Source organism: Talpa europaea (genome assembly GCF_964194135.1).
Source record: "Talpa europaea genome assembly, chromosome: 10".
Lineage (NCBI taxonomy): Eukaryota > Metazoa > Chordata > Mammalia > Eulipotyphla > Talpidae > Talpa > Talpa europaea.
Window position 1 is genome coordinate 61,437,618 of NC_140077.1, and position 23,751 is coordinate 61,461,368.

Genomic DNA, 23,751 nt, shown 5'->3' on the forward strand with positions numbered 1-23,751 from the left:
GTCCCACTTTATTTCTGCTCTTTTTCTCCTCAATAAACTTTTTCTTTCTATAAACAAACCTGCCTCTTCTTGCTTGCTTGCCTGAGCATCTACGAAGTTCCTACTGCGGCTTCGTGAGACACCAACCCGTGGGGGACTAATGGCCGGGGCTCAGCGCTGCCCTGCAGCCTGGGATCCGTTCCTGGCTGAGAGACTAGGCCTGACAATTCCGGTATCACTTCCATCCATTTTAGGATGCTCATTTTTCTAAGAAACTCGTCTATAACTAAGATATATGAAACAAAGTCACTTAGACTTATGGCTTCTTAATCCAGAAGACAGGAACTGAAAATTGATTAAAGATTGGTTCTCTATAAAGAGAAATAAATATTTTCCTGTATAAAAGAGAAGACAAGCTCATTAGATTTCTTGTATGGTTGGACAATCAGGAAAGAGGTCATCAAAACTGGTTGGCTCTATGATTATGTATAAAAAGGGAAGAAATAGAACATGCTCCAGGTTTGGGAAAAGTTATCACTTTTATCCTCACAAAAACCCTTCAAGACAGAAAGCATTATTGACACTTACAGATCATGAAATTGTCAATTAGTGAGGTTATACACTTGCCTAAACTTATAGTGTCAGTAGCAGAACTGGGATTTAAACCACAGTCACCTTGAAATTACATGTTTTTCCCTATTCCACTATGTTGTCCTTCACAGGAGCTTTATTAGAATAGGAATAATAATAATTGATGATAATACTGCTTACTGGGTACCTACTTACTATGTGCCAGGAATTGTGCTAGGAGCTTTAAATGCATTATTCAATTTAATTATCAGAATAAATCTATGAAAAAGTGAATATTTTCATTTTGTAAATAAAGACACAGAGACTTGGAAAATTTAAGTGACTTACCCACAGTCACAGGCTGGTAAGTGGGGGCCAGTAGTTTTTCATCCAGAGCCCAGGGCAGGTCTTACCATCTATGATGCTGTTTCTAAGATAGTTTAGGGAACTGGAGGTATGGACTGCCATGCAATTTTTTAAAAAGATTTATTTATGCATACAAGAAGTGGGGTGTAGGCCAGAGGTGCAAAGGGTGAGAGGATTCAACAGAGACAGAGTGGGGAGCAGAACAGGAGGATTTACTGAAATACACTGCTGAGAGGAGCAGCAGGCAAGACAGGAGAGGTCTGCTGCACCATGTGGGTAGCTCCCTGGTCTTCCAGGGATGGAACTTGTGTTGCACTGCCTGCTGATAGCTTCACAGTGCTGTGCTTAACCCCTTGTGCCACCAGGAAGGCCCCTGCCATGCAATTGACCAGTTCCTTTTTTGAAGATGAGTCAGCAGGATGTTTGTACATGCAAAATCAGACATTCACGTGGCTAGTGCTCGTTTACGAAGTTGCTTAGTTCAGTTCGGAAGTCCATAAAATGCTCTTCGTGCTTTTGTTTTACAGGTACTTACTGCTATTGTTGGATCATTGCCTAAAGATGCTAATGCCCAAGTGACTGTTAACAACTCTAAGGCCGAGCGTGAGTGCCCAAGAGACCTTCATCGTGTGGGTCAGTTATGCTGTCAGCCATGTGAGGCGGGTATGTTACACAAAACACCCCGCGAGTAGAATGAAAAACCAGAATGAGGAGTAATGTATTAATAATGAAAAAAATATGTTTATAGCATTTGGTTCTCCTACATTATAGCATTATTGGAAAGCAAAAAACTATAAAATTATTTTCCCAAGGTCGGTTTAGTTCATCTTCACCACACTTTTTTGATATATGAGTACAAATAATTTACAAATGACTTGTATGTCCAAAGTGAGAGGATTTATCTATCTAGCTCCATTTTCAGTAGTAAAAGAAGACTCATTTGTGGACATTAAACCTTATCATATCAGAACTCTTTGGACACAGTAACTGTATCACAGTAACTGTGGAACTCTGAAAGCAAGGGACTTCCAACTTTGAGAGGCTTGTCTCAGCACTTCCCTTCCATCAGAAGGTCTCTAAGAATCAGGCACTGAAGCCTGCAAGATATATTTGCATTTTGCATCTGAATAACTAGATGAGCTAGAAAAGTAACGGACAAAAATGTACACCACTTTTAAATAAGATTTTTTCACCACTACCATCCCTTGTGTCTCCTGGTCTCTATTGTCCCCCATCTCCGTCTTAACTTCAGAGTGTTTATTAATCCCCCTTAGTTTCTGGAAGCATTTCATGTTATTGAAACATCGGCTATGTTAATGGCCATTAATTGTTTTCATCATTCTGACTTACTTTGCTGCACATAATTCTCTCACATTCCCTCCATTTTCTGGAAATGGCTGCATTTCATCCTTTCTGACAGCTATATACTAACTCCATGGTGTGTGTATATATAGATATATCATACCTTCTTTTTTTTTGTGGACAAGTTCTAAAGTTTATATGGAGAAGCAAAACACCCAGTTTAGCAAACACATTTTTGTAAAGTTTTAATATACATGTATTTTCTGAATTTTTTCTTTTGCATATTTTACTTTTTAAATAATTTTTTTACATCATTGTTCATTTTTAACCAATGTTTGCTTTATCCCCCACCCCACTCAGATATAGTCCCCATAGAACTTCCTTCCCCAATGCACCCGTGCACCATCACCTCAGTCCCCTGTGCTCCTCCCTTCTTCCCTCTGATCTCTCTCCCGCCTCCTCCCGTGCAGGATGTCTCTGGTTTATAATTGTCTGTTTTTGTTTTGCTGTGTTTTGTACTGTTACAATTTTTTTTACACTCATGTCTTATTTGGTTCCCCTGTATTCCTGCTATAAGTGAAACCATTTGATATTTTTCTTTTTCCTTCTTGAGCCAGTCGTCCATAGATGGACATTTAGGCTGCTTCCATGTACTAACTATTATGAATAATGCTGGCATGAACATTGTGGGTGTAGGGTAAGGTAAAAAGTATCAGGCTTTTCTGCCCTCCCACCATTAGGATAGATGAGGGAACCCTGTGGTCCTGAATGCATGCCTGATGGTGGGCACCTGAAGTGGGTACACCTGGGCTGAGAGACTGAGTTTATAAGAGCGGCGTCACGGGGACGCCAGCAGAAGCCAAGAAGCAGAGAAGCCGAGAGAAGAGAAGCAGAGAGAAGGCCGGAGAGCCCAGATAGAGTGAAGACTTGCTGGGGGCTGGGAGGCCTGCCAGCCTGCCGGCCTCCCAGCCCCCTGCCTGCCATGTGCCTGGTAAATCTAAATAAAAGCCTGCAAAACCCACCAAGGGCTCCAGGACTCCTCCTTTAGCCGGTCTGCTGGATCAGAAAACCTGCTCAATGGTCTTCCTGCCCCTACAGTGGGACATATGGGTTTTTGCGTTGATGGCTTCATATTCTGTGGATGTAGCCCAAGAGTGGAATTGGTGGGTGGTATGGTATTTCCATTTTTAGATTTTTTTCATGTTTTCTCACTTTCAGTTTCTTAAGGTAAACCCAGAGTGTTTTCCATAACGGTGGCATCAATTTATACCCCCACCACCCATGTAATAGTGTTCCTTTTTCTCCACATCCTCTCTAACACCTGTTCTTGGGGGTCTTTCCCATATGTGCCTTTCTCATGGGTGTGAGGTGGTATCTCATTGTAGTTTTAATCTGCATCTCTCTTATTCGAAGTGATGATGAACTTTTTTTTCATGGAGTTGTTTTGTACTGGGAGCACTGTGTGGTGGGGATCCAAGGTGATCCCTTCCAGGTCAGTTCCTTAGTCAGTGTCTCTTATAGGCTCAAACCCACTTCCACTCCAGGCTATCTGTAAGCACAAGATGCAGCTAGATTGTAGTTGATATGGAGTCACTGGCTGAGTTCTCTTTTCTTTTCCATCTCACAAAACCTCTCATCTTTGCTCCTGGTGTTGACAGTTTATTTAAGCATTTCTTTGTTATGTTTTTAGCCCTGGGGTTTGGGGGTGGCACATGTTTTGAATATCTCAGCCTAGGCTTCCAATCTAGCCTCCTTGATGAGGGTGCCCAGGTAATCCTTATCTGCTGCTCCCTGCTAATTTAGGCTCCAGCTGTTCTATGTTGAAAACCTTAGGCTCAAGTCAGTAATCCTTGGTCTGCAGCTCTACCTATGCAGTTCTCCAAAAGTGCAGATGCACCCTCTATCCTGGTTGCTAGTTTGCACACTCCCTACCCAGTGTAGTTCCAGATGTCAGGAGTCCTCATTGTTGGTATGTGCCTGCACTATTTGGGGCTCTGCACAGCAGGTGCCCCTCCCACTTGTGAGTGTCCCATTATCACTATAAACTGTTTTCTTAAAGTTCTTCCATACTTTTCTGCTGGACTGTGTGTGAAATGCTAGTTTGTGCAGTGGGTGTCCATTTCTCCCCCAGGGGTTTTTTTTTTTTTTTTTTTTTTGGTGGGGTGACTTTCTTTTACTGCAGTGCAGTTGCTGGGTGTTTGAAGGAGTCAAGCCTGGTGTGCTCACTCTGCCGTCATTTATGTATTTTATGATTGCTGGTCTTACATTCAACTATCTTATTCATTTTGAATTATGTTTTTGTGGAAGGTGTGAGATATTGATTTAGTTTCATTCTTTTGCATATGCCTATTTAGCACCATTTGTTGAAGAGATTTTCCTTTTACCATTGTATACTCTTTGATCCTTTATCATAGATTAACTGTGTGGAATTATTTTTGGACCCTCAATTCTATTCCTTTCACCTTTGATTTGTGTTTCTATTTTTATCCAACTACCATACTGGTTTCAATACTGTAGCTTTGTAGTATAATTTATATGATACTTCTGTACTACTTTTTTTATCAGGATTATTTCATGGTTTGTTTTCTCATGTAAATTTCAGTGATGTCTGTGAAGTTTGTATGTTTTTTTAGAAATTTTCCATTTCTTCTAGGTTATCCACTTTATTGACATGTAGATGTTGATTATTTCTTATTATACATGGTATTTCTGAGATATCTGTTGTTGCTTCTGCTTTTTTATTTCACTTTATTAGAGTTTTTTCCCCTTTTTTCCCCTTGTGAATCAAACTAAAGGATTGTCTATTTTTTTTTAAATATTATACTTTTGATTTCACTGATTTTTTTGGACTTTTTTATTTCATTTATTTGTGTCCTGATTTTTATATCCTCCCTTTTACTGGCTTTTGGTTTTCATAGTTCTTTTTCTTTAAGGTATAAGTTTACATTATTAATTTGAAATCTTTCTTCTTGATGTGGGACTGTATTACTATGTACTTCCGTCTTAGTACTGCTTTTGCAATGTCACATAGATTCTGGGAGCTCATTTTTGTTTGTCTCTAGTTATTTTTTAATTTCTTTGATTTCCTCATTGACATAATAGTCATTCAATAGTATCCACATGTTAGAGTTTTTTCTGCTTTCTTTTTGTGGATAATTTCTAGGTTGATAACATTGTGAATAGAGAAGATATTTGATATGATTAGAATCTTTGTGGATTTTTTGACATTTGTTTAGTGATCGAGCATATGGTCTATTCTTTAGAATGTTATATTAGAATTTGAGAAGAATGTGTACTCAGCATTAGGGAGGGGGCAGAGCAGTGAAGTGTCTGGTAAATATCTTTTTTTTTTTTAGGATGTTAGTGTGTGTGTGTGTGTGTGTGTGTGTATAAAGATTTATTTATTTATTTATACAAGCACTGGGTACAGTCAGAAGTGTGGGAGGGTGAGAGAGCCAGAGCGGGTAGTAGAACAGGCAGACTGATGAAGTACACTGCTGAGGGGAGCAGCAGGAGAGGTCTACGCACCATGTGGGACCCTCGCCAGCAGCCAGGGATCGAACTGGCTCTGCAGAGGCCACAGGCAGCTTCACAGCCCAGCACTCAACTGCTGCGCCACTGGGGAGGCGCTGGTAAATATCTATTAAACCCCTGTAGTCTAATTCGTCATTTCAGGTGATTGTTTCCATGTTGATTTTTTAACTGGTTGATCTGTCCATTTTTGAAAGTGGGGTAGTGAAGCTTCCCACTTCAATTGTGTTTCTGTCAATATCTCTTTTTAGATTTATTAATAGTTGCCTTACATATTTTGATACCTCTTCATTTGTTACATATCTGTTGATGAGTGTTATTTCTTCCTGATAATTCTTTGATAATTATCTAAATTACATCCCTGTCTCTTGTTACCTTTTCTACCTAAATGTCTGTCTTGGCTGATGTAAATATGACTGTCCTGCTCTTTGTGAAGGGAGGGTCCCATTTGCTTGTGGGATATTTTTCCAATAATTTACTTTGAGCCTATGTTTATCTTTGGAGCTCAGGTATACTTCCTAGAGACAGCAGAAAGTTGGGGTTTGTTTTCTGATCCAATCAGTCTGTGCCTTTTGATTTGTGAGTTCAGTCCATTAATATTTAGTAGGGTTGTTGATATATGAGGATTTACTATCATCATTTTGTTGTTACTTTTCTGATTCTATTTTCTTGTTCATTATCTTTGATTTCTACAAGAGTGCTCCTATCAGCATTTCGTGTAGGGGAGATGAGTATTTGAAGATTCTTTCAGCTTCTGTTTGTCTGGGATGGCCTTTATTACCCTGTCATATCTGAAAAGGAATCTTGCGGGATGTATACTCTTAGTTTGCTGTTTTTATCTTTATGTTATTTTGGATATGTCATCCCATTATTTCCTTGCTTGCATGGCTGTTTCAGAGAAGTCTGATGTAAGCTTGATGGGAGTACTTTTATAGTTTACCTATTTTTTTTTTCCCTAGCTGCCTTCAGTATACTTTCTTTGTCTTGAACTTGTGATAGTTTCATAACTATGTTTCTAGATGTAGGTGGCATTATGGTTAAATAATTGGCTCTTCTTTTAGCTTCATGGATTGGCTCTTCTTTTAGCTTTATATTCAATTTTCTTCATGTTTAGAAACTTTCCCTTTATTATTTCTTTGAATAAGCTCTCTGTTTGCCCCCTCCCCTCTTTAGGGGTCCCTACTATCCTTCTGTCGCCTTTCTTGAAGAAATTGGATAGTTCTTAAAGTGTTTCTTGATTTTTTTTTTCCTTCATATTTCTCTTTCTTTTCCCACTTGGGTCCTTTGTGCATTATTATCTTCAAGGTCACTGATTATATCCTTCATTTGATCTGTTCTGCTTCCACAGACTTCTGTAGAATTTTTAATTTCTCCTTTTGAGCATTTTACATCCTGATTCAATGTTATTTTCTTATTTAAGTTCAGTTTCTATTTTTCTGTTGATTAATTTCATTTCTCAAGTCATTCATTTGTGTTTCTGAGTTTTCTTGTGTCTCCTTGATCAGCTTCACTGCTTTCTTCCATCACTTTGATTTCCGTTATTATGTCAATTTTGAACTATCTATTTGATAGAAAGATAAAATCTTCCATATCTTTGTGGTTGGATTCTGGAGTATTGTACTCTTCTTGTGAAGCTATAATCCTTGGAGATTTCAAGTTGCCATAATTTGTGGTTTTTTGGTCTGCCCATTTTGCGGCTTTAGATTTCCCTATTTTTTTAAAGTGTCTTTATCAATAACTTAGAAATTTGAACTACTACTTTTACTGCAGATGGTACTGTGGTTTTAATGTGACCTTTAGAATTTTCACCTTTTCCAGCTTCCTTAGGTCTAGAGACCTGCTGCTGAGTCAAGTGTTGAGAGCGGGGAACTGAAGGAATTCAGCCATTGGAGTAAATGTGTTAGGAGGATGATTGCTGGTGTTTGAGGTACCAGCAATAGCCCACTTTGTTCAGATCCAGACTTGAGTCTTTTCAGGCTGCTTGTCAGTCAGCTTCAGAACATAGATAGCAGTCCTAAAAGGTTAGGAGAGTGGGAACACATTCTTGTTCCTTTTACTGAGAACCCAGTCTGCTGGGAATACCCCAGATCCTTAGTATATTTCTCCTCAGTTAAGGGTGTTCCTCCCTCCCTAGGGTCATAAGCAGAGTGGCAGAACAGTGGTTTGTATGGCACCCTCCCTGCCCCAGACCATGGCCTCCAGGCATCTCTTTCCACTCACTTCTTGTTTAATGAAGCATGAATATTCATGTTCCTTCAGTGCAGTCAGTATTAATCCCTGGTGTCCTTTCTTCTCAAACCACAAAATTCTGTTGTTGTAGTGCCTGAAAAACTAATTTAGATGGACCTTTCAGGAGTGACGCAAGAAATCTCCTCAGATGCCATATTCTTGTCCAGGTTTTCAGAACCTCTATAGAAATTTTCCTTTATACTCCAACCTACTTGAGCCCATTCACATTGACTCTTCTCCAAATGGGAGTAAATAAAGGCTTCTTAAATTTTTTTTGACTTCCTAAACACCATCTATTTGTCCCACAAATTGAGACCTTTACTCACATTTTAAAAACCTAAAATACAAACTACAACAAAGAATATGCTTTGCATATCAAACTGCCAAGTCTATTTTTATCCTTTTGCTTTTTTAGTTTTGCTTTATTTATTTTCTTTGTTTTGCTTACTTTTATTTTCATTTAAGAAGTGATACCAGAGCCTCACTGGTGGTGCAGGGGTTAAGGTCTCAGAACTGTCATGCTATTGCCAGCCACTGTGGCATGAGTTCAATCCCTGGCCGGGGAGCTAACCCATATGACTCAGCAGACCTCTCCTGTCTCACCTGCTGCTCCCCTCAGCAGGTAATTCAGTGGATCCCCCTATTCTGCTTCCCACTCTGTCTCTGGCGAATCCTCTCAACCCCCTGCACCTCTGGCCTACATCCTAGTTCTTGTACGCATAAATAAATTTTTTAAAAATCTTAAAAAAAAAGTAGGCCTCTCCTGATGGCGCAGGCAGTTGAGTGCCCTGCTGTGAAGCTGTCCACAGCCTCTGCTGTGCTGGTTTGATCCCGACTGTCTGGCAAGGGTCCCACATGGCATGGCAGACATCTCCTGTCACACCCACTGCTCCCCTCAGCAGTGTACTTCAGTCAATCTGCCTGTTCTGTTTCCCGCTCTGTCTCTGGTGAATCCTCTCACCCTCCTGCATCTGGCCTGTACCCCGGTTCTTGTATAAATAAATAAATAAAATCTTTTTAAAAAAAATCATGTATTTAAAAAAAAGTTAAAAGTTAATCATTTAAGAAAAAAATAGAAGTGATTCCATCCCTGGTGAGTTTTCTTCTGAGATGTCTCATATACCACTATTGGAATGTAAATTGTTACAACCTTTAAAAAAAGAAATTTGGATATGTGGATATGTGGGTCAAAAACTTTAAAATGTTTACACACACTGACACAGTAATTGATTTACAGGAAAATGTCTTAAGAAAACAAACAAACAAAAAAAAACCACAGGAAAGTATTGTATGCGTGGCATTTCATTAGAATACACAATGGTGTGAGATTGATTAATTAAATTTTATAGTACTCACAGGCAGGAATATTATGTCCATCAAAGTCATTTTCTGATATGTTATCAATGTATAATAAATTTTTTTAAGGTCTTTCTAACTGATTTGCTGCCTGGATTAGCTGATTCTCTCTGCGCCATCTCTGATACCATTCTGGTTGACATACAATGAGTGCTAAGCATTCTCCTTATTTGTATTCCTCTTGTTATATTTTAGGCTTATCAATATTCAGATTGCTTCAGAATCTGTTTATGCTCATTGGTGTTATGACACTAATATATAATTTAATTAAATATGGCATAAATCATGGATATATGAATATAGAGAAATACCAGATTTTATTTCCATGAAAACTAGTTTGAATGCTTTGGAGAATTTCAGTAAAGGTGAGTTGCTAAAAATATCATTGATGAATTAGATGAGGGCAAAACAAATGAAAAAAAATCTTGAAAGCCTTTCATAAAGATTATTGGTATCTTAAGTTTTTAGTCTTCAAAAAGAAATGAACAAAGGAAAGAAGGAAGGATGGAATGAAGGAAAGAAAAGAGGAAAAGAAAAAATAAAATAGAAAATCACAGATGATACATTTTTATGTGATTTAAATGAGGAAGAATGTGGAATTCTAATAAGTTGGTTCTACATTACATGATTAGTAAATGATTATATAACTATGCTTTGTAAATTAAAACAAAATATTTGCAATGTTTTTAATGATGCCGTATCCAATAAGAATTTTACAGTGTTCTGCATACACTGTGTGTATGTGTATTTATGCATAGAAATGTACCTATCATACATGATAACAATGAATGGTAGCAGTGAATAACAATGAAAATTGTAACAATGAATATCTCTGGATAGTTGATGTGTAGATGCTTTTTATACTTTTTTGCCTTTTCCAAATTTTCTGCAATGAGCTTATGTACTTTCATACTCAGAAAAAAAATCTTAAACTCATGTTTTCAAGAAAACAACCAATCATTTTTTTATATTTGATAAATGTAAGTTGTTTTTTTTTTTACTTCGGAGGAAAGAAGATCTGTAATTCCATTCTGCAAGGTAATTCATTCAAGACACCAGTTCACTTATAAATCAGTGTAGTTATCACTGGCGAGCCAATGAAATTATACCTTGGTCAGTTTCCTTAAAAATATTGCCATAATGTGTTACATAGTTCTGATGCATTGTATTTGAATTTGGTTCAAGATTTTTGTGATTTATTTATTTATTTCCATTGTCTTTGTGTACTAAAATATACATTAAATTTCTTTATTTGTTCATGTAGCAAGTATTTTGTTTTATCAAAAAGAATTCTATGAAGTTATTTAGAAAGTCATGTACCTAGAAAGACATCAATTTTATTTGTTGTACATGTGAGTGGAGCACATTACACATTACCTATTCTTTTTAATCAGTTATACCATTAATAATTAGACAATTTTATATTTTTTTCTTAGATTTCCCTTTATACTTTCTTTCTCTTTTTCATTTTCTACCTCCTTGCCTTAACCTAGTTGCCCCCAAAGCACTAAGCATCATTTGATGTCATGTATTTCTTCGAACATTACTTGTTTTTCCCCTGAGAATGTGAAGTCTTTGGAAATCAAGGCTTTGTCATGTTTCTGGCAGTATATCCAGCCCCCAGAAAATGCCTTGCACACAGCAGATATTTAATAAACTTTTATTATTAGATAAAGGGATTTTACAGGAGAAGGCAAGGTTGTTATACTTTAGAAAATAAAATAGCCAATATCAATATACAAAAATCAGTTGTTTTCCTACATGCAAAAAGTAAAACCCACAAACTATTAGAGGAAGAAATCAAGAAAACAATTCCATTTACAATGGCATCAAAAAATTAAATACCTAGGAGTAAACTTATTTGAGGGGAAGGACCTTTACAATGAAAAATATGACATTGCTCAAAGAAAGAAAAAGGCAAAGCAATGGAAAGATATCTGCTGCTCATAGAGTCAAAGAATTAAGATTGTTAAACAGTCCATTTTACCCAAAGCAACATAAGATTTAATGCAATCCCTATCAAAGTGCAATGACATTCTTCAAAGATATAGAACAAATACTACTGAAATTCATATGGAATCACAAAGGACCCCAAATAGCCAAAGCAATTCTGACAAAAAAAGACAAATGGATGTCTTGAATACCCAGACTTCAAGCTGTGCTACAGAGCTATAATAATCAAAACAGTATGATACTGGAACAAAAACAAATACATGGATCAATGGAATAGAATTGAAAGCCAGAAATAAACCTGCCCATCTATGTACAGTTAATTTATGACAAAGGAGCCAAGAGTATAGTTTAGAGAAAGGTAATCTCTTCAATAAATAATGTTGGAAAACTGAACAGTCAGATAAAATGAGTGAAAGACTGCTATGTCACACAACACACAAAAATTAACTCAAAATGGTTAAAAGACGAATTACCTGTTCTTTTTAATCAGTTATACCATTAATAATTAGACCTGAAACTATAAAATACATAAAAGAAAACATAGGTAAAACACTCCACAAAATAGGCTCCCATGATTTGTTGATTCAGATTTGTGGATTCTTCTCCAACAAGAGAAACAAAAAGGAATGTAAACAATTGAGACTAAACCAAACTAAAATGTTTCTGCACAGTGAAGGGAACTATCATTAAAACAAACAAAATAATTGTACAAAATACATTTGACAAGGAGCTAATATCCAAGATCTATGAATAACACATATAACTTATAAAAAGAAAACAAATAACACAATCAAAAAATGGGCATAAGAGCTAAGTAGACACTTCTACAGAGAAGACATAAAGATGTCAAACAAGCACATGAAAAATTCCTTATCATCATTGTCATCAGAGAAATGTAATGTTTAATTGTTATCCTTGCAGACTTCCCATGGTAATGCATGGCACCTCAAGTTCAATCACTTGCTCTGTTTTTTTCTTGGGCAGGTGAAAAGAAAGTTACTGACTGCATCATTGATAGAGGAAAGCCAACCTGTGTGCCTTGTCTAGATGGACAGGAGTATACAGATGCAAAACATTATTCTCCTAAATGTAGAAGATGTAGCATTTGTGATGCAGAACATGGTAAGTGTCTTTAAATATAAGAGGGACCAATTATGGTATCCATATAAAACCATTTGCAATGCAGTGTAAAATTGGCAACTATTCTGGTGCTGTGTTGGCATATAGGAAGAAATGGGCTGAGGCTAGTGGAATAAAGCAGGACCAGGTGCTGAACTAATCACTGGTCTAGACTTTTATGGATTTAGTCTAAGCAATTCTCCCAGACATAGGAGAATAACTTACTTTGAACCCTATTAAAAGTGTCTTGATCTATAATCAAAATTGTAGAAGGTAATTTTTTTTAAAGATTTATTTATTTATTTATACAAGCACTGGGTACAGTCAGAAGCGCGGGGGGTGAGAGAATTCACCAGAGCCAGAGTGGGGAGCAAAGCAGGCAGAAGGACCGAGGTACACTGCTGAGGGGAGCAGCGGGCGGCAGGAGAGGTCTGCGCGCCATGTGGGAACCTCCTCCCGTGGCCTGGGAACAACCAGGGATCGAACCGGTGCTGCAGAGGCTGCGGGCAGCTCTGCAACACAGCACTCAACTGCTGTGCCACCGGGGAGGCCCCTGTAGAAGGTAATTTTTTCCTGCCTTGGTTTACACTTGGGTAATGGCTCTTGTTTATGTTCAAAAAGAGCTCATAAGTTTGCCAATACAAGGACAGAAAAACCCAAAAAGTGGATAGTACACTGCCCCTTCACTGAGGCGCTCTTTTGCCCCGATGATTCCAACTGGGGTCTATTTTCATAACCTATTTATTACTAACTGCTGTGATTAATGGTCCTCAAATTGATTCTTTAGGCCTTGAAGTAGAAAAAAATTGTACCCGGAATCAGAATACCAAGTGCAGATGTAAAGCAAACTTTTTTTGTGCGAATTCTGCATGTGAATACTGTGGCCCTTGCAAAGAGTAAGTTTAATCTTTCTCTGATTAAAACACTAGATATGCCTTGAGAGATGTGTGACTGTGGACTGTGGGAATGAATAAGTAGTCTCAAATTGAGGTGATTTGAGTCTGAATAGCAAAACAGACAAATCATTAATCACATTTGGAGTTTATTCAGAGCTACTTATGTATAGGAGTCCTCAGCACTGGAGTTTGTGAATAGGACTTGAGTTGGAGGCAGGATCCACACCAACTTTTGACAGTGTGTGCACCCTTAGTACGTGTGATCTCTCTTGTCTAAGACTAATAAGAACAGGTGTGTGTGTGTGTGTGTGTGTGGAAGGGAAAGGGTGGCTGTCACTTGAGTCTTTGTTCCAGTAAGATAGTAAGTAGAGTCTTGTGTAGATCAGTACAGATGGATATACATGAATGAAACCATGTGGAAATTGGCTATCCAATCAGGGGTAGAGAGTTGGTCAGTATTGGTCACAGGCCTAAAATGGCATTAATACTAGATGGAATCACTTTGGTTTCCCTACAGAGATAATGTCTTCCTAGGGTGGAAGCAGCACTGACTGAGAGTCAAGAATTTGGGTTCTAGTCTTGCTTTGCCTCCAAGCAACTAGATAACCATTTGTTCATCAAAACATCCAGTTGCCAAAGAGTTATTGAACACATCCTGTGTGCTTGATACTTTGTTGGCTGCTTCAGTTAATGATGGGAGCAAGACACACTCTGGCATCAAAAGTCTTGGACTAGGGACAGAGAGAGACAAAAAAAAAAAATCAATGTTTATTGTATGTCAACACCATGTAGCAAGCATCAGAAGAGATTTGTCCTCAGGATGCTGTAAGTTATACAGGAGAATCTTTCATCTCTGCCTAGAAGGATAGGGTAAACCTATGACATGTGTCTTGAGTCTTGAAGAAGAAAAAGCATTACCAGGTGTACACAGATGGAAGAGACATTGCAGGCCAGGGAACAGCAATTGCAGAGAGACAGCGGAAGCGCTTGGAAGACTGGAACTTGTCTTTCATGCTCAAGAGCTTGATTTTAATCTGAATTTAGAAAATCCATACATCTCACTTTTCTCCCAATGAATTGGCTGAGTTTGTGCAGATCAGGTAACCTCTCTTGACTTTCCTCACTCATAGATTGCAGAAATTATTCACTTGTCCTATCAACCTCATTTCTGTGACAATCCACAATGGATAATGGCATTATAAAAAAATAGCCCTTTTTTGTCAGTTAGTGTTTTGTATATACATAAACATTTAGGATTGGATTCATGAGTTTCTCCTTAAACTTACAATTCATCTTTTCATCTTGGGATCTTTTGGGAGTAGGGACATGATACCTTTTTTTTTTTTGTTTACTAGTAAAAGTTAAGGTTTATGCAGTTAACCTGGTCCTCCCTTCTAACCCCAAGTGTCCAAGATTTGACACATTAAATAGGTACTGTGGGAGAGGAACTAACTTATAAAACAATAAGTTAGGTAGTAGACTTAAATAGATCATAATCTTTTTTTAAGATCTATTTATTTATGCATACAAGAGCTGGGGTAGAGGCCAAAGATGGGGGGTGAGAGGATTCACCAGAGACAGAGTAGGGAACAAAACAGGCAGACTGACTGAAATACACTGCTGAGGGGAACAGCAGGCGAGGCAGGAGAGGTCTGCTGCGCCATGTGGGTAGCTCCCTGGCCAGCCTGGATCGAACTCGTGCTGCAGAGGCTACAGATTGCTTCATAGTGCTGTGCTTAACCCCTTGCGCCACCAGGGAGGCCCAATAGATCATAATCTTGTTTTGATTTTTTCACCATAACTCTTTGTGGCAGGTGGTAGTATTATCTCCTTGTTGCCGGTGAGAAAACAGGCTCATGGTGGTTAAGTGAGATGTCCAAGTTCACCTAATTAAGTAATGGGCAAAGCCATACTGTAACTTCATCAGACTGTCAGTGTCCCATTGTTTGAAGAAAATCCTACTTGAGTCTCCTACTCATCCCCTACATATTACAAGGGGAAACCTCTGTGAGCCACCAGATAGGCTCCCTAACCAGTATTTTGGGCATGGTTGCTGTTTGGCCATTTTATTGTCCCATAGGACTGCTCTGAAATTGCTTTTGACATTTGAAAAGTACAGATTATTACCAATAAATATATTGAGTTTATTTTTTGTTCTATTTCATCCTTTTTCTTAAAAGCCAATATTTTATTACCTTCCATTAACTGGTGGCATTTTAAAACATAGTCATTCTTTGGGATACTTTTCATCCAAACATCCAAATTATGTTATGAATTTGTATCAGCTTTAGGTGCTAATCTAGAAATATTGGGTGAATATGTTTGCCAGAGCTGCAATGAGTAAATTGGCCCCAGGTTTATAATGTGTCATGGAAAATGATCAAGGAATCCATCCCCTAGACTTTTAAATTTTCCTCTGTATATTTTTCTAGGTGTGAAGATGGAAACATTGAGAATTGTACACCAACCAGTAGCGCCAAATGCAAAGGTTATTATTTCTTTTTATGATTATATTCTCCTTTCTTCCATCCCCATAGTCAAATATGAAGAGAAGGCAGTCCTTTTGATTCTTTGAGTATTTTGTTTAATGTTAAAGATTGCTTCTTTTCATGTAAAATGTGCAATGCTCCCATCTGCAGGATCCAGACATAACTTGCTGGGGTTGTGTGGCCTTCTGATCCTGGTGCCATTATCTGCGCTAATCATATACCGTAAGTTCTAATTTTGTTCAAACCACACATTGAAGTAATTTGGGAAGTAGTTATTCAAAAGAACTCCTTCTGTTTCCTACTTTGGAGAAATCTCCTACCAGGCAAGTAGCTAGTAGGTCACAATTTACATCGTTAAATTCCTACCGCTAAATAGCACCCCTGAGAGCTGATAGGAACAAATGATGTTATCCCTCAGTTACTGCTTCTGTGCAACTATTTTGGAAGCACTGAGTGAATATTCCTATCGTCCCTATGAACCAGAGTATTCTCATCCAGGAAGCAGCCTAGTTGACCAAGAATCAGAACCAATGCTTTACTGTCCATTGAGTTGGCTCATGTATGAAGGGGACACAAGAAGCAAGGGTTTCCCCTGGAAAGGCATGCAAGGGATATTTGATAAAGTCTTCCCTTTTTGTGGCTTCTCTCCCTTGTCCAAACTTCATGTATATTTATTATTCCACATTAACTTAAAATACTGTAGCAATATACTTTTTTTTAAAAAAGATTTATTTATACAAGCATTGGGTATAGTCAGAATCGCGGGAGGGTGAGAGAATTCACCAGAGCCAGGGCGGGGAGCAGAAGAGGTAGATGGACCGAAGAAGACACTGCTGAGGGGAGCATCGGGTGCGGCAGGAGAGGTCTGTGCTCCATGTGGGACCCTTGCCGGCAACCAGGGATTGTACCAGTGCTACAGAGGCTGCGGGCAGCTTCGCAGCCCAGTGCTCAACTGCTGCGCCACTGGGGAGGCCCTGTAGCAAGGGTTACCTTCGTAAGGCCAGCAGCTGAGTCTAAATTACATATAATCATAATTACTCAAGAGCAGTTCCTTTAAATCATGCATAAAGCACAGAGTAGTGTCAAGTTTCGATAACTATAAAACATGCAATTTTTCCTTCTTGAAACAAGCCACTGTTTCATCAGTTCAGCTGAAAATAAAGAGATTGCCCTGCCTTTAGATATACTTTAACTAAAAATAAAAAGTGTTTCAATGTTGTAATTGTGCCTGGAGACTCACAGATACTTTCTTCCAACTCTTACTGACTCCAAGGCACCTATTCATTGAATGTGTACCCTTGAGTTATCTGTGAGTGTGTATTTGGATTGCTGGGCATTAAATGCCACTCCACAGTGAGTTGATATGACTTTCCATAGTTTATGCTTCCATGTCTTGCTATAGCTGTGCTACCCACTCCAAGCTTGTGAGGAGAGCTGATGACCAACCAACTTCATGCTAGGCCTTGTATGGTAATTGGATAACTCAACTAAGATGTAGCATAGCTGAAGAACACTTGACCTAGGAGGGTGGGATTTCTAAAATCAGGACAATGGGTTTGGTCAAATTAACTTTAAATGAATGTTTCCTCCTTCTTTCCTATGCTTCCTTAACATGAGATATAGTCTCACCTGCTTCCTACAAGGCTGAGACCTGAGTCTGATAGAAATTTCTTTGATCTTTCAGTCATACGTCGGTGGCACAGGAATCAAAAGAAAGGTCATCATGAATTTGTACACCCAAATCCTGTAAGTGTTGAAAACAACTTTCTTAAAATAAAGTGGTCAGTCATATTTTTAATTGTTTCTTTTTTTTGAGATTTATTTATTTATGCATACAAAAACTGGGGTACAGGCCAGAGGTGTGGGGATGAGAGGAGTCACCAGAGACAGAGTGGGGAGCAGAACAGATGGATTGACTGAAATACACTGCTGAGGGGAGCAGTGGGCGGACAGGAGAGGTCTGCTGCGCCTGTGGGTATCTCCCTGGCCGGGCATTGAACTCGTGCTGCAGTGGCTGCCAATAGCTTCATAGTGCTGCATCTTAACCCCTTGCACCACCAGAGAGGCCCCAATTTTGTTACCTTTTTTAAAAATGGATATTTATTGTGTTCATGTGTGTATGAGTTAAAGGGACATCAAAAATGAATTAAGACATGGTGCAAGTTTATTCAGTAGACTTCTGTGTGAGTAACATTGAGTTGCCAAAGGGCATAATTGAGATTATGCTGAATGTGAATTGAAAAAATGGTGTGACCAAACTCCATCCCCCATGGTGGTGTTATCTCTGCAGAGAGATACCATATTTGTGCATTCTATATCCAAGTCCAGGTATAGAAATGGCTCTTAAAGTCCAATATAAAGACACAGCTCAACTCTCTCCAGCCACTTGTTATTTCTCTCTTATATCTTTTTCTATTATGGAATCAAAATAATTCAAATAGCAAAAAATATACTGGGAAACTGACCAATCCACTTAGTGAATAGTGATTTTCTCCATTGGAGCCAGGGCTTAGTGGAGTTAGAGCTCTTTAAATCAATATGGCACAGAAACCAGTTGGCCCTTGAATAACATAGTGGTTGGAGGTGCCAACACCCGCACTATTTAAACTTCATCTACAACCTTTGACTCCATTTGACTCCCTCAAAAGTTAAATACTAATAGCCTGCTGTTGAACAGAAGCCTTTCCAATAGCATGAACAGTTGATTAACATGTATATTGTTTATATATACTATATTCTGTATTCTTAACAATATTCTTATTATATACTGTATTCTCAAGTAAGCTAGAAAAAAGGAAAGATATTCAGAAATCACAGGCAGGAGAAAATACACTTACAGTACTATACTGTATTTATTTGATATTGTATATTTATTGACATTGTACAGTTTATAGCATCTATTTACAAAAAATAACTGGACTCTCATTTCAAAACTGTGTTGTTCAAAGGTCCACTGTAATTTCAGCTAAAAGTCATTTTTTTGTCTCAGAAATAGAATAGTTACAGCAAAAAAAAATTTTAGAATGGTTACATTTATTCTGTATATTTTTATTTATTCTGTGTTAATAGTAATTTCAGACCATACCATGAATTCCTTAGATTCCTTGTGTAAAATATAAGACAATGCTGAAACTGTTTAATAAAAAATTGACTTATCCACTTAATCTAGCTAATTTTATCTATTAAACAACTGATTGTACTTCCTTCAGCATTAAGGACAAATTGAATTACACTTAGAATATTTGAATATATTTTTAATTATCTCTCTTCCAATTTTTTTCTCTACAGGAAATATTAGATTTAACAGGTAAGGCTTTTATTATGTTAATTCATAGAGATAGCTTCCTGGATTAAAAAGGACATCTTAGATAAAATAATGTTGCTTATTTCAGTGACATAGTCCTTGAGCTCACATTTCTCCTTTTTTTTTTACTGTCCTCTCTATTATCTTAAAAAATTATTAATTGTTTACATCATTGTTCATTATTAAACAATATTTGCTTCCCCCCATTCTCTCAGGTGTAGTCCCCATAGAGTTTCCTTCCCCTCTGCACCTGTGCACCATCACCTCAGTCCCCTGTGCTCCTCCCTCCCTCCCTCCCTCTGATCCCGCTCCCTCCTCCTCCCCTGCAGTATATCTCTGATTTATAATTGTCTGTTTTTGTTTTGTTGTTTTGTACTGTTATCATTTTTTTTACACTGATGTCTTATTTGGTTCCCCTATATTCCTGCTATAAGTGAAACCATCCAATATTTTTCTTTTTCCTTCTGGCTTATTGCACTGAGCATAATTCCTTCTAGCTCCATCCCCATTGCCGAAATGGCATGAGTTTATCTTTTTGATTGCTGAGTAATATTCCATTGTGTATATATACCACATCTTCTTGATCCAGTCATCTATTTTTGGGCATTTGGGTTGTTTCCAGGTTTTACCTATTGTAAATAGTGCTGCAATAAGCATAGGGGTACACATGGTCTTTTGAATCAATGTTTTTGTGTCCTTTGGGTAGATCCCTAGTAGTGGAATTGGCAGATCATATGGTAGCTCCATTTTTAGTAGACTGAGGAACCTCCAGACAGCTTTCCATAGTGTTTGGGCCAGTTTGCACTCCCACCAGCAATGTAGGAGGGTTCCTTTTTCACCACATTCTCACCAACATTTGTTGTTACTTGTTTTTTTGATATGTGCCATTCTTTTGATATGTGCCATGTTGATATGGTGTAAGGTGGTATATCAATGTGGTTTTAATTTGCATTTAAACCTTGATGATAAGGAATGTTGAACATTTTTTCATATGCCTGTTAGCCATTTGCATTTCCTCTTTGGAGAAAGTCTTTTAAGTTCTTCTGCCTATTTCTTGACTGGATTGTTTATTTTATTTTTGTTGAGTTGTGTGAGATCTTTGTATATCTTTGTGATCAGTCCCTTATCAGTTGAATGGAGTGCAAAGATTTTTTCCCAATCAGTGGGGTGTCTCTCTGTTTTGGTTAATGTGTCTTTTGCTGTACAGAAGCTTTTCAGTTTGATGTAATCCAAGGTGTTTATCTTTTCCTTGACTTTCTTTGCTTTGGGTGATGAGTTTTTAAAGATGTAATTGTGATGTATGTCTTGTAGTGTTTTCCTTATATTTTCTTCTATATATTTTATGGTTTCAGGTCTTATGTCCAGTTCTTTTATCCATTTTGAGTTACCATACATTTTTATGTATGGTAAGAGGTAGTGGTCTAGTTTCATTTTTTTTGCATGTGGTGGTCCAGTTTTCTCAGCACCATTTATTGAACAAACTGTCCATGTTCCATTGCATATTCTTTGTTCTTTTGTCAAAGATTAGTTGTCCATATAAGTGTGGTTTTATTTCTGGGCTCTCTATTCGGTTCCATTGGTCTGTGTGTCTGTTTTTGTTCCAATACCAAACTGTTTTAATTATTATGGCTTTGTAGTATAGCTTGAAGTTTGAAAGTGTGATGCCTCCTTTCTCCTTTGTTTTCATCAGTAGGGGTTTGGCTATTCGTGGTGGTTTTTTTTTTTTTTTTTTGTGGTTCCATATGAATTTCATCAGCATTTGTTCTATTTTTGAAGAATGCCATTGAGATTTTTATTGGAATAGCATTGAATCCGTATATTGCTTTTGGTAGGATGGCCATTTTAAAAATGTTGATTCTTCCAATCCATGAGCAGGGGCTATCCTTCCATTTCTTTGTGTCTTCTTCTATTTCTTTTACAGTGTGTTATAATTTTCTTTGTATATATCTTTCACCTCTTTTGTTAGATTTATTCCCAAGTGTTTGATTTTTTTTGTTTCAATTACAAAAGGGATGGTTTTCTTGATTTCTTCTTCTTCAGACTGATTGTTTGTATATAGGAAGGCTACTGATTTTTGTGTGTTGATTTTGTATCCTGCTACTTTACTGAACTGGTTGATTATTTTGAGTAGTTTTTCTGTGGAATTTCTAGGGTTCTCTATGTATAATAGCATATCATCTGCAAATAGTGATCATTTTACTTCTTCTTTCCCTATTTGGATTCCTTGTATGTCTTTCTCTTGTCTTATTGCCCTGATTAGGACCTCCAGTATTATATTGAAGAGCAGTGGTAAGAGAGGACATCCTTGTCTTGTTCCTGATCTTAAAGGAAAGGCCTTCAGCTTTTTGCCATTGTAAATAATATTGGCAGTGGGTTTGTCATATACGGCTTTTATCATGTTAAGGTGTGTTCCTTCTAACCCAAGAATTTCAAGGGCCTTCATAAATGGATGTTGGACTTTGTTGAATGCTTTCTCAGCATCTATTGATATGATCATATGGTTTTTAATTTTCTTTTTGTTGATGTGTTTGATTACACTGATTGATTTTCATATGTTGAACCATCCTTATGCCCCTGGGATGAATCCCACTTGATAGTGGTGTATTATCCCTTTGATGCATTATTGGATTCTGTTGGCAAGAATTTTGTTGAGGATTTTTTCATCAGTGTTCATTAGGGAGATTGACCTGTAATTTTCTTTTTTTGTGCTGTCTTTGTTTGGTTTTGGGAATGTTAGAGGTGATCTTCTCAAACCTTTCTATTTATTTATTTATTTATTTATTTATTTATTTATTTATTTATTTTAAAGATTTATTTATTTATGCATACAAGAGCTGGGGTGTAAGCCAGAGGTGTGGGGGGTGAAAGGATTCACCAGAGACAGAGTGGAGAGTAGAACAGGCAGATCCACTGAAATACACTGCTGAGGAGAGCAGTGAGCAAGATAGGAGAGGTCTGCTGCACCATGTGGGTCACCTCCCTAGCTGGCCGGGGGGATTGACCTGGTGCTACAGTGATTGGGGATAGCTTGATAGTGCTATCTTTAACCCCTGTGCCACTAGAGAGGCCCCTCAAACCTACTTATTTTATAGATGAAAAAAGAAGATACAGAGATGTTATATATCTTGCCCAGGTCATAAAGGAGAAATCAACATGGTCTTCAGAAATGGGAATTTCATTTAGATAAACAATTTTTCAGAGGCTATTCTTTATTTTTCAGACATTGACCTGAGTAAATATATCACTACTATTGCTGAAGAAATGAAAATAACTGAAGTTAAAGAATTTGTTCGGAAGAATGGTGTCAGTGAAACCAAAATAGATGAGATCAAGAATGACCACATCCAGGATACAGCTGAGCAGAAAGTCCAGCTGCTTCGTAATTGGTATCAAATTCATGGGAAGAAAGATGCATGTGGAACTTTGATTAGCAATCTCAAAAAAGCTAATCTTTGTCTTCTTGCAGATAAAATTCAGGATCTAATCTCAAAGGACATTGCTAGTGAACGCAAGCATGCAGACTGCAAAAATGATCCTGAAAGACAAAACTTGGTCTGAAATGAAAAGAAAATAACTTCGTTTTTTGTATATGCATTTAATGGAAGGAAAAACTAGTGTTTAGTAATCCCTAGTAACTCTATTTTGTAAATATTGCTTGTTTTATTAATGGATATATTTTTTGTTTCTTTTATTAGATTTATAGTGGTAATATGTTTACAAGTTTCAAGGATCTCATGATTGCACATTTAAGGATGTTTAAAATCTAGTTGGGGAGACATGGCTAACGTAATGACATGTGAAATACCCAAAGGATTGTAGGCAAAGGACAAAGATTGGGACCATCTTCTGGTGTTGAATATGTGCTTCTGGAGGTATGAATGTATTTAATGTATATAGATACACATCTCTAGCCATAAGCTAATCCCATCATATGAATTGATAGAAACTGTGACCTTTTGTTGCAATCTCACAATCAAGGGAAAGGCTCCTATGCTTTTAAATTACCTTCCCAGTAATCATCACCCATGATGATTCAGGAGTTTTTACCTTATTTGTAAGCCTTGTTTGCAATTTTGAAAAGACCATATTCAGGGAAAGCTCACATACAATCTGAGTGCAGGATTTCATAAGGCTGTACCTCAAAGATCTTTTCATAGATTGTTGACATTTTACTGTGAAGTGTTTCCGTTTAGATTTCACATACAAAATGTAGATTAAATTATAATGCTTGAATATTTTATATTTGTATGCAATTTTCATGGATCAAAATCATCTTTCTCAGGTGTTAAAACATTTTGATCAGGAAAGTCCTACTAGAGCTTTGTCACCTCTCCACTTTCTCCTCTGTTCTCCTTGGTGGCCATACACCCCCAGTCCTGGAAGGACTGCCAAAGAAATAATGATCCACGAAAGCCCAGCCTGCTGTTAGAAACTTCTAGCTTAGTTTACAAGGGCTAACTGCTCTTACAGAACGTAGCTTTGTGGCATAGCACAAACCCATGACCACCACCAAAGCTAATAAAGTAGATCCCTTTTTTGACTCTGTCCCCCCAAAATGATCAGTAACTGCCTGTGTCTTCTTTCTTATCACAGATTCAGCTTATACATAGCAAAGGGAAAAATCATCATAAGTTTTTAGGAATTGCTCTTGCTGTTT

General features: G+C 37.6%; 1 protein-coding gene across 1 annotated transcript; it reads left to right on the plus strand.

Moving 5' to 3' along the window:
• Positions 1–489: 489 nt before the first annotated feature.
• FAS (Fas cell surface death receptor) lies at positions 490–22,652 on the plus strand (the record flags this gene model as incomplete). Its single annotated transcript, XM_084245463.1, has 7 exons — positions 490–498; positions 1,443–1,578; positions 12,271–12,408; positions 13,193–13,301; positions 15,734–15,789; positions 15,941–16,012; positions 22,294–22,652. The coding sequence occupies 7 exons, from the start codon at positions 490–492 to the stop codon at positions 22,650–22,652; spliced, it is 879 nt and encodes a 292-aa protein (XP_084101589.1).
• Positions 22,653–23,751: the final 1,099 nt, after the last annotated feature.